General features: G+C 34.2%; 1 protein-coding gene across 1 annotated transcript; it reads right to left on the bottom strand.

Moving 5' to 3' along the window:
* Window positions 1-6,031: 6,031 nt before the first annotated feature.
* On the bottom strand, window positions 6,032-16,199 carry LOC134254826 (neurotrimin-like). Its single transcript, XM_062737358.1, has 6 exons — window positions 16,070-16,199; window positions 14,436-14,512; window positions 13,998-14,202; window positions 10,444-10,596; window positions 6,607-6,738; window positions 6,032-6,458 (listed from the first exon to the last, which is right to left on the bottom strand). The coding sequence occupies exons 1-6, from the start codon at window positions 16,143-16,145 to the stop codon at window positions 6,070-6,072; spliced, it is 1,032 nt and encodes a 343-aa protein (XP_062593342.1). The 5' UTR covers window positions 16,146-16,199; the 3' UTR covers window positions 6,032-6,069.
* Window positions 16,200-16,902: the final 703 nt, after the last annotated feature.

The raw sequence follows: 16,902 nt of genomic DNA, 5'->3' as shown, positions 1-16,902 counted from the left end.
GTTACTGTTTGTATGTGTACCAGTCATACCCCTGAAATGATTTGACAGAGGTGTTCTGGGAACCAATTCGACCCAAATTTATCGCCAGGGTAAAAATGAAAAATGTAAAACTTCACTGCATATTAAATGTTACTAAGATTTGAATCTAAGTATTTGATTTTGTAAAAATTATAAGTAAATTCATTGTTCTATATATTAATTTCGAGTAAAAAGAAGAAAGATAAATTTCACTCATAATAAGTTGCCATCAACAGACGCCATACAGAAAAAGTCGATTACCCCTCCCGCTTTTCAGATTTATAAAAATTCAAACTCGTTTTTTTTTGATTACCTATATATTAATTTCAGAATTGTATAATTGTGACAAACTCGAAAATAGAATTGTATAATTGTGAGTATCTTCTGCTGATGTAAAAATACATATGTAGATCAAGGAAGAAGATTGTGTGGCAGACAGAGCAGGATAACAGCAATAGCGCTGCCTTTCTTCAGAAAGTTCGGGCATGGTTAAAAAATGTATTCATCTTGGAATATTTTAGGTGTAAACATCATTGCCAGTGTTAAGACTTGAGAGCAGAAATTTGCTATAGTCAGGTTCCCCCAAAATCTGTTCTCCAAAATGAATTTTCTACTAAAAATTATAAATGCTTACAACAAAACAAAACCACTGCTTGGGTGAAGAGTAAGAATGTACCTTCAACTTCAGCAATGTACGTGTTAATGGATTTGAAAACGTGATGGGCTAACCTGCTCTTCAAGACAAATAATAATTTACATATCCTAGTTTCAGCGTTAGAGCTCCTTTAAGTTTTAACTATAAAAATGAGTAGTATCTATCTCTTAATATACGTTGTATTTTCTTCAGAAATCTTGAATGTATCAGATGTAGAATTTTTAAAATAAATAAACATTTTTTTTCTTTTAAAATATTTGGAAGAACGATAACTTCTGTTTAATATATAAATTACAAAATAAATATTATTTCAAAATAGCCACCATAATTTTGATGAAACTTCGCCAATTATTTCTGCTTGACACAAAAAATATATCATTAAATAAAATTTCGTTTCTATGTGTCTTCCTTGCCATGGCAACAAATGGAAAATGTGGAAAAAAGGAGATTTTCAGCTATTTTAAATCTTTGTAGAGCCCTAATAAAGACTAGAAGAAAAAAACTGTTCTCACCTTGTTGCCATTAATACTATAAAGAAACTGTTAAGAATATATCCCAAAGTATAAGTGGTTACTATGCAGGGATCGAAATTAACTTTTTTGACCACTAGCAAATGGGACATATAGAATATATTAATAAATTCAAATGATAAAAAAAATCTTGAAAAACCCTTAATATTAACTAATGATTATTGTTACATCATCAAACTCAATCAACAGTTTAAGAAAGACAATAAAGGTATTTGACATTAAGTATTATTACCCTAAGAATAACTTTCATGGTCGACATGGAACCAAAGTGTTGCCAAGCAAAATCTGTTACCAAAATTTGTTAATGTTATATACCTGTCCAGATTGCATGGCATATATATATCCTTAGAACTTTACAACATCGAGAACATAAGAAAAATACTAGGATTAACTGCTACTTCGCAGTGTAACCATGGAAACAACTAACCAGTGGTTTATAGTAGTTTATTTGCTCCTTTAGGAATTAACTTGCATTTAATCAAGAAACATATTTTTTGACTCATCTTGAATAGTCCTTATCTGGCAGAGCTAATTTTATAGTTTAAGTCTAAAAGAGGATTTGATTTTACAAAAATAAGCATAAATTTCCACCAAATTCTGGAATGTCCGTACTATGTACAAGGCAGGAAAGCAGGCTCAAGTAGTCAGAGTGAGGAAGAACAACAAACTACACATACTAGGAGTAAGTAAATGCAAAGGGACAGTTTTTGGAAAGAGCATGACAAACAGCGGTGAAGCAATCATTTACTTAGGCAAGAAAGATGGTAGACATCACGAGGGATCGAGTAACAATTATTCTGAGTAAAGCAGCAGCAAAGTCCCTGATAGAGTACCATCCTGTAACTGAGAGATGGATAAGAGCGACTCGACACAAAGCCTATTAAATCATCTGTCAAACAACTCTACTCTCCTACTAATGAGGCAGAAGATGAAGCCAAACAAGACTTCTATGATGTACTACAAGCTGAAGACGAAAGGATTCCAAAACATTATTTAACCATCATCGTGGAAGAATTTAATGCAAAAGTAGGCCAAGACAACACCGGCTGTGGTACATGACTAAGAATGGTGAACATCTGGCAGAGTTTTGTGGTAACAACAACTTGGTTATAGGTGTAACATTATTCCTACACAAAGGAATACACAAGCTGACTTGGGTATCACTCGGAAGAAGAGACAAAAATCAGGGACCATATTATTATAAATTGTGTTATAAATATATATTAAGCTTAATGGAAACAATCTCTTCAGGATGTGATAGTAAGACGAGTTGCAGATGTAGGCATCGATCACCCCCTTGTAACTGCAGATTTTAAACTGAAGAAAACTATACCTAAGTACAGCTGGAAAATATTTGATATTGGCAAACTAAGTGACATCGAAACCAAGCAAGAATTTAGATTGGAGATGAAAAACAGATTCTATATCTTGCAAAGTAGTGATATAGACGAAGAACAGATAGACGAACACTGGCAAAACTTAAAGGATACAATGCAAGCGAGAAAATTATTGTTTAAGAAAACAGGTACATAAAGAATGGATAACACCAGGTACATGGACACTCATTGACGGCAGAAAAGAACTAAAGAAGAGGTCGTGTAACACACATTCAGAAAGAATCAAAGAGGAATTAAGAGAACAATACTCAGACAGTAACAAAGAAATAAAGAAGGCCACAAAGAGGGGTCGTAAGAACTTCATTGAAAAACATGGCAAAAGAAGCTGAAAAAGCGACTTCAGAACAAAGAATGGGTGATGTTTATCAGATCACAAAGAAGCTAAGTGGACAAAGAAGAATGCATGTATGCTAGTAAGAGACAAACAGGGCTCAATGATTACATCAAAGAAAGACCAAGAACAAAGATGGAAGGAGCATTTTGCAGAGATACTGAATCGCCCATATCCAAGCAACAGAATAGAAATATCCGAAGCAATCTTCGACTTTGAAATCAACACAGCTGAACCATCAAAATTAGAAACAGTCCCGGCAATCTAACTTACCAGCTGAAATATTCAAAGCAGACCCTATCCTTCCAGCAGGTATCCTTCATCCTCTTTTCTGCAAGATATGGAAGTACAACATGATACCCGAAACATGGTCTGAAAGGTAGCATCATCAAACTACCAAAGAAAGGAGACCTCACAAACTGTAACAACTGGAAAGGTATTACTCCCTCTATACCAAGCAAGATCTTTAGTAAAATAAATGTATGCAGAATTTAGACAGCAGTGGTGGATAAAAAATTAAAGAAAGAACAGCCAGGCTTCAAAAAAGGAAAGAGCTGCTGTGCCCAAGTGTTTATACTAAGAAACAGTGCACAAAAAACCAGAGGTCTCTGTCGAGACTGTAGCTCTACTGGTTTGTACTTATAATAAAGGATGATAAACGAAACCATTGCCATCAAACCAAAACTGTAGAAGGGGTAGCGTTTTAAAGAAATTTCACAGACATTTCTATTTTTAGTAACAATGGCAACACCGTTCATCGAAATCAAAAACCGATGCACTGTTTTATGTATCTTAGTGTAGTCTACTTGTGTGCCAAGTTATATTGAAATCAGACCAAAGCTGTAAAAGGAGTAGCATTTTAAAGGAATTTCACAGGAAAATCTATGTTTAGTAACCATGGCAACACCGTTCAACAAAATCAAAAACCGATGCTCTGTTTTATGTATCTTAGTGTAGTCTTTTTCTTTGCCAAGTTATATTGAAATCAGACCAAAACTGTAAAAGTAGTAGCATTTTAAAGGAATTTCACAGAAAAACCTATTTTTAGTAACCATGGCAACACCGTTCAACAAAATCAAAAACCGATGCACTATTTTATGTATCTTAGTGTAGTCTACTTGTGTGCCAAGTCATATTGAAATCAGATCAAAACCGTAGGAGGAGTAGCATTTTAAAGGAATTTCTCAGAAAATTCTATTTTTAGTAACCATGGCAACACCGTTCATCGAAATCGAAAACCGATGCACTATATTATGTATCTTAGTGTAGTCTACTTGTGTGCCAAGTTATATTAAAATCAGACCAAAACTGTAGGAGGAGTAGCATTTTGAAAAATTGTTTACAGACAGATGGACAGACAGCTAGACAGACGGACGGAGGACGGACAGCTTACTATCGCATAAGCTCTTCTGAATCTCAGGGGCGTAGCAACTACTTATCTAATAGGAAATGTTAATTGAAAGCCTGGTTGCCCGCCCCCCCCCCCCCCACTTTTAGTGATGTACCGAAAATGTAGTATTAAAATTGGTACTGAAAGTAGTTGACACTGAGAAAGTCTACCTACCCCCCCTTCCCACCACCACGAAATAAGATTTTCGACTTTGGACAACTTTTTCCTTTTTTTTTTTGGCTTGTCAAATTTTTCAGGTAAGTAAAAAAGAAAATTTTCTCTGGCTGGCCTCCCCACTTTCGCGCCTGCTAAAAAGCTAAAAAACGTAATAAAATACAGATGGAGATGGATAGGCCATGTCTTGAGAAAGCCAACAAATGGCATCGCAAGAGTGGCACTTAGATGAACGCCAGAAGGGAAAAGGAGGAGAGGCCGACCAAAAACAACATGGAGGCGAACAGTGGAGAAAGAACTTAAGGAAATAAACCTTACTTGTTGAGAGGTGGAGAAGATTGGAAAGAATAGAGAGGAATGGAAATCCCTAGTCTTCTCCTATATGCCTCCGGGTGCAACAAGGACTAGCTAGATAGGTAGGCACTATAATATGCTTTAATATATCAATTTGCCTAAAATTAGCTTCCGTTAATTAAGTTTCATTTTCATAAATTTTCATTATATTAGTATATTGGTGAGGTAAATTTATGCAAATTAAGAAAATGTTTTTGCAAATTTTCCCTTATTTATGTAACTTTATGCAAATTAAGCTACTTTTCCGCACAAATTCTGTAAAGCAAATCAAGGAAATTTGTACAGATGAATGTTAATTTATGCAAATGTAGACTTATTTATAAAATATTTACATATTTAAGAAAACTTATGCAGATACGAAAATTCTATGCTAAATTAGAATGTATGTTGATCTATGCAAGTAAATGGGATTTTATGCAAATGTACCGAATTTCATATTATGCATTTTTGTAATGAAGGATATGTAGATAACAACCAGTATTCAATATCAAAGTACATAAAACTATACAAAATAGGAGCACAGTCACCACAGACCTCCAAAACATCAGAGGGGGGATCAGGTGCCATGGAAGAGTGAGCATCCCCTGTCGACCGGGCACACCCGCCGTGTGCCGTGTAATTTATATTTATCACTGTATATTATTTTGATCTATAATATATTAATATTAATTCATGCTATTTTGTGAATTTTTTTGTGCTATTTTATGTAAATTAATGACATGTTGCTACCTTTTAAAAAGTTTTCGATGACATTTTTGTCGCGAGTTTGAGTAGTTTTTTATCCCTTGCCTAAATATGCAGTTTGAAGCCATTTCTTCAATGTGTTATGTCTATTTTCAAAAGTCGCCTGCGTGGCGCAGTGGTAGGAGCATCTGCTCTTGATAGATTTTTACATCATGGGTTTAAATCTCATTGTGAGAAGTGGAGTTTGGATGAGACCGTATAAATCATTGTCCCTTTTCATAGTAGGTACTGGCACAAAAAAAATCCCTCACTACTCAACGACCCTGAGTCCCGAGTAAAAAAGGAGTAGAGGGCATTTTCATATCAGTGAAAAAATGTTCAAGAGGGAGTTATACAACAAATAAACTATTTAAATACAAATCAAAATATTAATCTGTATAGGATTTTTTTTAAAAATGTTTATTTTTCTTTCATTTTACTGTAGAAACAATTTATATATCAACAGCAGATAGGGAAAGCCACCTTTTTCGAATAATTTAATTTTGCTTAGGCACAGCGTTTACAGAATTTTCTTCTGAACCTAGTTCATTCAGTACAACACATCTGTACCTAGAAAATGTATACTTGGCATCTAAAGTGAATTTTAGTGGAAAAGACAAAAATCTGGGCTCCCTTTGATTTATCTGGATATTGGACAATTCGTACACATAGTTGTTCGTGTCCTTGTCATTTCGTTTTGGTTTAGTCTCTCCTGACGAGTATCTCCCTATTTCTACTTCGTCTCTGTACCACGTGACAGTTGTTAACGGATTGGCTAAAACGTCACACACCAGTTCTACTTTATCTGCTCTTTTTCCAGCAAAAGATGATACAACCTTAAAATTTCCTTCGTTGAGCTTAGTTTTTATTTGAACATCAGGCAAAACTGGAATAAAAGGTTTAGAAATTAATAAAATACTTTAGAAGGCTAGCTACGAAAATGAATATTTTGAAAAAAAAAAGTTACCAAGAGACATGAAAAACTAATGAGTATTTGTGAACAATCTTCTGCTAGTACTGGCGGTAATACTCACATTTGACATTGAGAGTTATGTTCTGTACAGCAGCCTTATCCCTGTAATTATTGGTTGCTCGACATTGGAACTTAGTCGCACAGAACCTTGAAACATTGTGAATCCCAAGCATGCTACCTCTTATTCCAATATCTGTATATAACACATGTAACGTTTAAAGTACAAGAATTGCATTCATTTTCATCTAACTGACATAGGCGTAGTCACAGGGGGGGCAGCGGGGGCACTAGCCCCCCCACTTTAAATAAAATAAAGATATACTGGGGGGCAAGAAAAGGATTATGTCTGTGCCCCCCCCCCCCACTTTTTAATGAAGAACAAAATCACAGCTATTTTGAGGTAATAATAATACATAGTAATAAAATTGTGTAGAAAAATTGAAATTGAAAGTACATTGCCTTTGAAAAAAAAGTTGGCCACTACCCCCCCCCCCCCCCCAAGGTCAAGGTCAAAAGGTCAAAGTTTTTGGTATCCACGAAATAGGATTTTCGAGTTTGGGGAACTTTAGTTTTTTTTTTTTGCTTTTCAAAGAATTTCTGGACTTGAGCCCCCCCACCCCCCACTTTTAAGCCTTTGACTTGAGCCCCCCCCCCACTTTTAAGCCTTTTTTTTTTTTTTTTTTTGTTATCATAATCATGTCAAAGAATTTCTGGACTTGAGCCCCCCCCCCCCCCACTTTTAATTTTTTTTTTTTTTTTTTTGGGGTTTTAAAATAATTTTTGGGGTTGAGCCCCCCCCCCCCCCCCCCCACTTTTAAGTTTGTGACTACGCCTCTGTAACATACAAGTAGTTCAAATTTACCAGTTATCCCCCCCCCCAAAAATAATCAGTATTATAATAAGTTGCCATAATATTTTTGAAGATGGGAGACATAACCAAACATAAAAATCATACTTTTTCAGTAAACAGTTTTATACGTAATTAAATAAAATAAAGAAAATATACATTTAATCAAAAAACCTTTTACTTCACAACATTTATCAGTATACCTATTGAAAAGCAATCTTCCAAAATATTTTGGGCTGTTGGGTAAGAATTTGAATTAATAACAGTTATCATCATAAGAGGATGGGAAACCTATAGTCTTTGTAAGTGTCAGATATATCACCAAGTACAACAAGCAAATTCAAAGAATTGTGATCCCCCGCTTTCGGTGTCTTTTTGGGTGAGATTTTGTGTCTAATATGAACGCCCTATCATAAGTCTTCTATTTAGTAATCATCACTGAACTCCAAGGTCAAGGTCAAAGAGTTAACGTTCTTGGTATCCAATGAAAAGTCTTCTCAAAAGGATTACATATGTGAAGTATGAAAGCCCTTACCATTCAAAAGTTATGGTCAAGGATAAAGTTTCATCATAAGAACAGAAATCTCCAAGGTTAAGGTCAAAAGGTCAAGGTTGTTGGTAATGAAAGGTCTTACCACAAATAATACATATGTGAAATATGAAAGTCCTGGTATCTACTGTTCAAAAGTTGTGGCCAAGGTAAAAGTTTTTGAAAAGTAGGTCAAAGTCCAAGGTCAAGGTCCAAGGGGCAAAGTTATTGTTATTCAATGAAAGGTCTTCTCACAAGAATTATATATGTGAAGTATGAAAGCCCTAGCTCTTACCATTCAAAAGTTATGGTCAAGGTTAAAGTTTTTTCATAAGTACGGAAATCGTCAAAGTTTTTGATATCCAATAAAATGTCTTGCTACAAAGAATACATATGTGAAATATGAAAGTCCTAGTACCTACCATTTAAAAGTTATGGCCAAAGTAAAAGTTTGGAATTTTTGTGTAAAAGTGGGTCAAACTCGAAGGTAAAGGTCAAAAGGTTAAATTTGGTGGTACCCAAAGAAAGGTTTTGTCACAAAGAATATATATATGAAATATGAAAGTCATAGTTCCACTAAATCAAAAGTTATGGGCAAGGTTAAAGTTTTTGTGACGGACGGACGGACAGACTGACGGACAGACAGACGAATGAGATTTAATGTCCCCTCGCTTTCGCGAAAGCGGGGGACAATTAAGAAATAAACAACTATATCAAAAGTTCTCTGGGAAGTAAAAACATGGACTTTGTTATCATAATCATAGAGGAGACGTGGGATATCATTGCAGTGAGCTCAGTGCTAACAGTACCCCATAGTTTCTCTTTATCCTTTTGAAATACAAATAACTTACTTGTAAGCAATTATTTTCACTTTTCTTGGGCATGCCAATGGATATGTGTGAGACGGATATTTTTTTTAATTTAAGGTCGAATTGAATGGGAAGGAACTGCTAGGGTATTCGGAACTCGTTGGCTCATTCGGAACTGGTTAAATGAGTACCTTAACTTGCTAAACATATTTTTTTTGGGGGGGGGGAGGGGATGGCGGAACTTTTATGAAACAATATCTAATTCCACAGGTCATTGAACTACGTTTGACAGAAAAACTTGATTTTGAAATAATGCCTCGTATATTTACAGCACCGCCGAATCGGTTTCTTATTCGGAACTGGTCAAATAACTGTATTCGAAGTCAAAAGCGGCGGTATCGTCTGTTTTAGTTTACATAACTCCAAAGGAATTTGGTGTTAAAAAGGTAAGTGCGGTTTTAAGTTAACTATAGTATTCAAGACATTATTCACATCGAAAGATGATTTATTGTACATTAACAGAATTTGTCAAACAATTTTGCTTTATATGTTTGCGATATATTAGCTTTATGATAGATAAACTGATTTTATAATTATTTAATAAACTTGGACAATTATGCACCTTTTTCATTTGTACAAACAAATCATCTTATTAATTAATTGAATAGCTGAAATGTCTTTTTGTCCAATTGTGCCCCGCAAGCTATGCTATAATTGTTAGTATTTAACTAAATACCCTGATACATTTCTTTTCAAGTGCTACTGTTAAGCAAATACTACAAAATCAACTTATTCAAAATTGGTTCAGTTATATAAATAATTCCCCAAAAGGAAAAAATTACAGAATTTTTAAACAGAACTTTGGATTTGAAAACCATCTTCGTAAATAATCCCCTAAATTTAGAAAAATAATGTTAAAATTTCGCACCAGAAATCATCATTTACCAGTAGAAGTGGTGTGGTATACCGCTTTCTGAAAGACTTTGTACACTTTATAATAATGGTCAAAAAATTGCTAATGAATTTCAGTATATTATAGAATGCAAAGCTTTGGATAATGTATTAAAAGAAAATATACCTAGGTAATTATTATTCTAATAGACCGAATATTATTAAATTTACAGAACTTATGTCAACTCAAAATGAATAAATTCTGAAAAAAATTATGTAAAACTAAACAAGTTTATGACACTGTCTGTCCTCCTTGATATTTTACTTACTCTGTTATTGTCTGTTTCCCCCTCTTTTTCATTTTGTAACATATTTTGTATTCTATATATTATATTTTTTGTACCTTTGACCAGTTTGTTTGAAATGTATGTTTTATTGTACCCCATGTACCAATATTTTAGTTTGGGAGAATAAACTGAACTTGAAAAAAAAATGAGTTGGAGCAACATTAATACGAGTGAACAGAGAGATTTCGTACCACCATGACAATTGATACCAATAATAAATTCTCATAAAACAGACGAGTTGAGAACAGAAACACGTAGTAGATTCACATTTGCAAGTGATGATGTGCAATCAACAATTTATTTGTTAATTTATTTTATTTATTTATCCATCGTCGGAAACCCATGGGTGATCTCGTCTTTACTTATTTATGATAAGTAAAGACGAGATCACCCGTGGGTTTCCGACGATGTTATTTATCATTTCTTTATTTACTTTATTTTATCTATTAATTTAATTTATTTATAATCAAGATACCTCTAAACAGTTCTTCCTGTTGATTTGTAACTTCCATGGCATACCACGTGACGGTAGGTTGTGGAATTCCCGTCGCATTGCACCATAAATGAGTTGTATCATGTTCCCTGACGTTCACTCTATCTCCGCTATATCTAGGTATCTCAGGTATTGCTGTTTTATTCCAAAAAAGAAAACGTTACTTTAATTTTTTATCGGTCAATTCATGTTGTTGCAAAGTCCCAAATGCTTTTTAGCTCACCCGAGCCAAAGACTCAAGAGAGTTTTTTCTGATCAAAACTTTCGTCGCCGTTGTAAACTTTTCGCATTTTAACTTCCTCTCAAGAACCACTGCACCAATTCAACCAAACTTGAAACAAAGTATATTTGGGTAAAGGGGATTTAATTTTGTTCAAGTGAAGGGCAACGCCCTCTTCAAAGGGGAGATAATTATGAATTAGTGAAAAATTAATGTTATATTTTAAAAATCTCCTTCTCAATAACCACTGGGCCAGGAAAGGTGAAACTCATGTGGAGGCATCCTCATATAGTGTAGATTCAAGTTTTTAAATCTGACATGACCCCCGTGGAAAGGTGGGGCCACAACGGGGTATCGAAGTTTAACATAGGAATACATTAGACAAATCTTTGAAATCTTCTTCTCACGAACCACTTCGCCAGGAAAGTTGAAGCTCATGTGGAAGCATTACCATGTAGTGTACATTCAAATTAAAATCTTCTCCAGAACCATTGAACCAGGAAAAATGAAACTCATCTGGAAGCATCTTCGTGAAGTGTAGATTCCAGTTTCTTCAAGTCATGACCCCCGGGGGAAGGGTGGGGCCACAATGAGATATCAAAGTTAAATAACATAGGAATTCATAGGAGAATTTAAAAAAAATTATTTTTCAAGAACCATTGGGCCAGGAAAGATGAAACTCATGTAGAGGCACCCTCTGGTAATGAAGATTTAAATTTGTTCAAATCCTGACCCTCGGGGATAGGTTGAGGGATCAAAGGTTTACATAGGAATACATAGGGAAAATCTTTTAAAAATGTTCTCAAGAAAAGCAAAGCCATGATTGGTCATATTTATACGGAAGCATCCTCTGTAGTGTAGATTTAAATTTGTTCAAATCATGACCCCTGGGGCAACTTAAGGATGGGGCTATTATGGGGGATTAAGTAGGAATACATAGGAATATTTTCTCAAGAACAGCAAAGCTGCAATTGGTGATATTTACGCTGTATATGAAAGCATCCTTGTTTGGTGTAGACTCAAGTTTGTTCAAATCATGGCACGCAGGGGTAGAGTGGGGCCAAAATGGGTGATCAAGGTTTTACGTAGGGATGCATTGGAAAATCGTTAAAATTTTTCACAAGAACAACAAAGTCGTGATTGATCATGAATATAAAAGCCTCAAAATAGGTAATATAGATTTAAAGAATGAGTGCACTTTAGTACGTCATTTGGAACCTTTTCGGCTTTTAATCTTTGCATTACAATATATCGCTAAGTTAATCTATGATTATTGTGCAAGCATATTTTTTTATATCTATGCCTTGAATTTTTTGTCATACATATTTCTGTAATTTTAGACAATGCCATTGAAAAGAACTTTATACGTCTTAAATTCCGGAAATTTCAACGGGACCACTATCGAATTAAGATACCCGCAAATAGGCGGAAACATTTAAATCGCATGGATGTGGAATGTAAACAATATAAATTGTTGACACTCGTGGACCTGTTAATTTAGTGGAGAACTCGACGGTAGTTTGGAGACTTTTTCACACCAGAAGTCTCTGCCGAGACTGTAGCTCTACTGGTTTATACTTATAATAAAGAAAGAGAAAAGTAGCAGTTGGGACTTAGAACTTTACAAAAGCAATAAGTAGAATAATGATCCTTGATAACGTCTCTTTTGAGGCAAGATTGCAATGAGACTACAACTGTAGGAGTAGATTTTAATAAAATTTTACATAATTTTTAATTTGAATAACTATGGCAACATAAATCATCAAAATCAAAATCACAAAACTGTTAATTAAGTATCTCAGAGTAGTCTGCTTGCATGCCAAGTTATATTATAATCAGACTCAAACTGTATTTGGAGAAGCATTTTGAAAGTATTTCACAGACATTTCTATTTTTAGTAACCAAGGCAACACCGTTCATCGAAATCAAAAAACTGATACACAGAATTATGTATCTTAGTGTGGTCTACTTGTGTGCCAAGATATATTGAAATCAGACTAAAACTGTAGGAGGAGTAGCGTTTTAAATGTTTTTCAAAGAAATTTCGATTTTTAGTAACAAAGGCAACCCCGTTCATCGAAATCACCAACTTGGCCAACATTTTCCTTTGGATATGTATAAATTTAAAATTAAAATTCACATTCTGTGCAAATAAGACCAATGGTCAAGTGGCGGTTCGATGTAAACAATGTCGTTGAAAACTGGTATATGAATAACAATAGAAAAGTGACAAAACTGTTAGACCCCCGCCTCAAAAGCTAGTGTCGCTCGGCATTATTTAGTACTTTCATGTAATATAATATACCAAAACCTAAGACATTGTTTAATACCTATAAAACATAAATTTAATGAAATTCTTGATTTTATTTTGCGCAAAACACCGGGATCCAACTCTCATGGTTTAAGTGCACTCATTCTTTGTTCAAATCAAGATCAATCAGGAGAATTATAACAAAGGAAAATAAAGGCTATATCATTAATAATTTTCAACTTATAAACAGCAATGGAATTATGTGTCTTATCAATTCAAAAACATCCATAGGAAGTGTAGATTTACGTTTGTTCAAATACCACCCCCTCCCGGCTCCACCGAATTGAACCCACTTTTATATTTAAACTTTTCAATACTAAACTGATATTTGCTTTTACCTAGCCAGTTTCTCAGGTGAGCGATGTGGCCCCTGGGCCTCTTGTTTCTCTTCCTTTTTTATAAGTTTAAACCAGTGGAGCTACAGTCTCGACAGAGACTTCTGGTTATTAAATAATAATCAGTATGTTAGGATTATTATTAGACATTTGCAGTTATTTCGGCTGTAATTATCGTCACTATGAATGGAGCCTCGACATCTGTTAAAAAATCTTAGATAAAAATGTCCTAAAGGCTATTGCGTCTATAAATTTTATTATTCATGTCTTCTTTCTTGAAGTTAAAAAAGTACCAAATTTACTAAAACTACAAGAGTTATCCCCTTTTCTCTATTAATTTTTTAAGGAAATTTATGTACAAACCCTAAATAATGCTTTTTCATCGTTTGATTCTGTTAGATTTTTATTTAATTTCTGCATTCTAGAATTTATTTATTACAAAAGAAGTTGTGTTGCAATAGTTTGATGTTTCAGGCTAAAATAGATACGTTTGACAATAAGCAAATATGTACAATAATCTTATACAAGTAACAGTGTATCTGAAAATATAAATATGATCTATATACAGTTCCTACTCTTATAATGCTATTAAAATCAGCTGTTCTGATCCGTAACCGCTTTACGTTTAGCGTATCAGAACAGCTGGTTTTAATCTGATTGAAGTTCTTACCTTTTAATATGAGGTGATATTCACTAATGATGGCTTGAGTGTCCCTGTTTCTACACACATATTTACCCTCATCGTAAGTTTTCAAATTTCTTATTTTCAAACTTCGATCTGTAGAAGAATCTTTGTTAACTGTAATCCTTTTATCTGTTGTAATCAGGGCATTGCCAATGAAGATCACTTCAATATTATCTTTCTTCCATATAATCTGTGTAGGAAAAAAATAGAGATCTACAATTTTATGTTTATACGTATATTGCTCATCATTAAAGATTTACCGCACTACATTACGTGTTTTCTACGTATGAAAAAGAAGGAATTAACATTGCAAATATTTATTTTTTTCTGTAGATCCATTAATAATGTACATTTTTAGCCGTACCAAGTTCTTCATTTAAAATTTACCACTTTTTCCCTCTTTCAGATTATACATGTACACACCTCTTCTCCTTTCTTTATATCACATCGAAATGGATTCACCAAATCCGACCCAGCTTCCTCTATTCTGAGTTCATACTCTACAAAAAAATATCAAATTTCAAGTCTGCATATTTAAGTGCAAACGGAGAAAAAGTGGTTGAAAACTTCATTTGAGACCCAGGGGTGTATGCTATATGCGCTTTGCGATTCTACTCCATGAAAAACAAGATGCGTTTGTGAGACACTGATGCCCCCGTATGGCAACATAGCGAATATTAGACTTATCTTAAATGCAAATGAAATATTTTGGTACCCAAAGTAAGGTCTTCTAACAAGAAATACAACTGTGAAATATGAAAGCACTAGCACCACCTGTTCAAAAGTTATGACCAAAGATAAATTTTGCGACATAAAGTAAGGCAGATCAAACCCCAGGGTCAAGGTTGTTAGTTTTAAAAAAGGGTCTTGTCACAAGAATTACATATGTGAAGTATGAAGCCTTAGCCCTAACCGTTCAAAAGTTATGGCCAAGGTTAAACTTTTTTAAAAAGGAGATCAAACTCTAAAGTCAAAGTTGTTGGAATCCAGTGTAAGGTCTTGTCACAAGGATTGACCCTAATCCTTCAAAAGTTATGGTCGAGATTTGTTTTTAAAAAGGTCAAGATCAAAGAGTCAAAATAATTGCATCCAATAAAAGGTCCTCTCACAAGAATTACATTTGTGAAGTATGAAAGCCCTAGCCCTTACCGTTCAAAAGTTATGGCGGAGGTTGTTTTTTACAAGTACGTAAATCTTCAAGGTCAAAAGATAAGATTTTTTGAAAAACAATGGAAGGTCATGTCAAAAAAATGCATATCATGATATGTGAAGTATGAAACTCCTCGACTCTACCGTTCAAAAATATGGCCAAAGTAAAAGTTTTTAATTTTGGGGTAAGTGTCCAAGGTCATATTTTGTAGTACCCAAAGAAAGGGCTCTTGTCACAAGGAATACACATGTCAAATATAAAAGTCACAGTTTAGTTCCACTACTGAGTATTAAATCAAAAGTTATGGGTAAGGTAAAAGATTTTGCGGACAGACCGAAAGACAGACAGACACGAGAAAAACTATATACCCCCGAATCTTCGATGGCGGGGCCATGAAGATTACATAAAATAAACATTAAAGCTATTTTAGCTGTAGAACAAGAGTTCTGTGGTTGAAAATCAGACAAACAAGAAAATTACAAATTCGATTTACGGCGACGGTTTTTTGTCACAGGAATCTGAGGTGTGGATAATCCCCCTTCCCAATAAAAAAAAATATATATAAAGAGCATTTACAATGTAATTTCTCAAAAATATGAGATTTCCCCGTCTATGTTATCGATATGTCAGTCTTTGTAAGCAGATTAAACTTTTTCTTACGTCAAGAAATTGGATTGGCCTTGCATGTACGGTAAAATTAAATTACTTTTTTTGATACCTATGATTCGCATTTTCTCAATCAGAGAGCTCAATCTTTAGCTAGACTTAAAAATAATACATGTAACTGTATATAAGATAATAAATGAACTTTGATTAATATGAAAGAGAGGGATTAAATACATAGAGCTGCTTCCTCATTGTCTATACTGATTTTCTTTAATTTAGACCTATCTGTATGAATACATACCTCTGGATAACTGGAAATGATAAATGTGACAATTTAGAATAATCCAAAAGGAGCATTTTAGAAATGCATTCATCATCAAAAGGCAACAAATATTTGATGTAAAAAAACGTCTTAGTGTTATTGTTCTAGTGTAATTGTACCATGAGATTGGAATGTAACACTTTATATGGTCATTTCCTGTTAGGCTCACAAAGTAAGCGTTCCTCTTAGACGCAAGTTACAAGCATCTGTAACCCTATGTAAAACACTTATAACACATACATGTAATTCGTTTTTTTCTCCCTAAGGGTTTTGTTGTTTACGGAATTATAAGGAAAAAAAAATCCATTGCAAAGGCCACGGACTTGAAGAGATATCATGTGGAAGCTAGGGGTTTCAGACAGAGAGACGGACATACCTTTTATTTAGCGAATAACAGGCGAAAAAGTCCCCAACTTTAAATATAAATTTTAAAAACTATTCCTATGAAAACTTAGCATAAATTTTGGCTCAATTGCAAACATTAGCATAAATTTTAGCTCAAACACGACCTCACATTATCCGAGTTTCACGGACAAGACACATGGCTATGCTAAATCCTTCAAACAGGGAGACAATCTTTCAAATTTAGTAAAAACTAGAGGAACTGAGAGCAATGAGCTCACTCAATGATACCCCCGCCTCCCAGATGGTTTTAATGGCAAAGTCCATAATTTGCTCTGGGAGACCCAAAATAAGTGTCAGATCAAAAAAGGAAAAAATCGGAGGTCACAATTGAATTATGAAAAAAAGAATCTGTGAAGTTATCATTAAATTTTATTCAGTGGTATGGGAGGAGTTGCGTATAAGAGATT

The sequence above is a fragment of the Saccostrea cucullata genome, unplaced genomic scaffold (assembly GCF_032062105.1).
Source record: "Saccostrea cucullata isolate Sc308-1 unplaced genomic scaffold, CSIRO_AGI_Scuc_v1 ctg75, whole genome shotgun sequence".
NCBI classification, from domain to species: domain Eukaryota; kingdom Metazoa; phylum Mollusca; class Bivalvia; order Ostreida; family Ostreidae; genus Saccostrea; species Saccostrea cuccullata.
The sequence above is the reverse complement of the archived record's forward strand: the minus strand, read 5'-3'. Positions and strand labels throughout refer to the sequence as shown.

Coding starts and splice junctions, on each gene's coding strand:
- LOC134254826 (XM_062737358.1), bottom strand. CDS start 16,145: ATGATGAATGCATTTCTAAAATGCTCCTTTTGGATTATTCTAAATTGT. Junction 14,513..16,069: donor TCATTTCCAGTTATCCAGAG/GTATGTATTCAT, acceptor ATTTTTTTGTAG/AGTATGAACTCAGAATAGAG. Junction 6,739..10,443: donor ACAGGAAGAACTGTTTAGAG/GTATCTTGATTA, acceptor TGTTATATACAG/ATATTGGAATAAGAGGTAGC.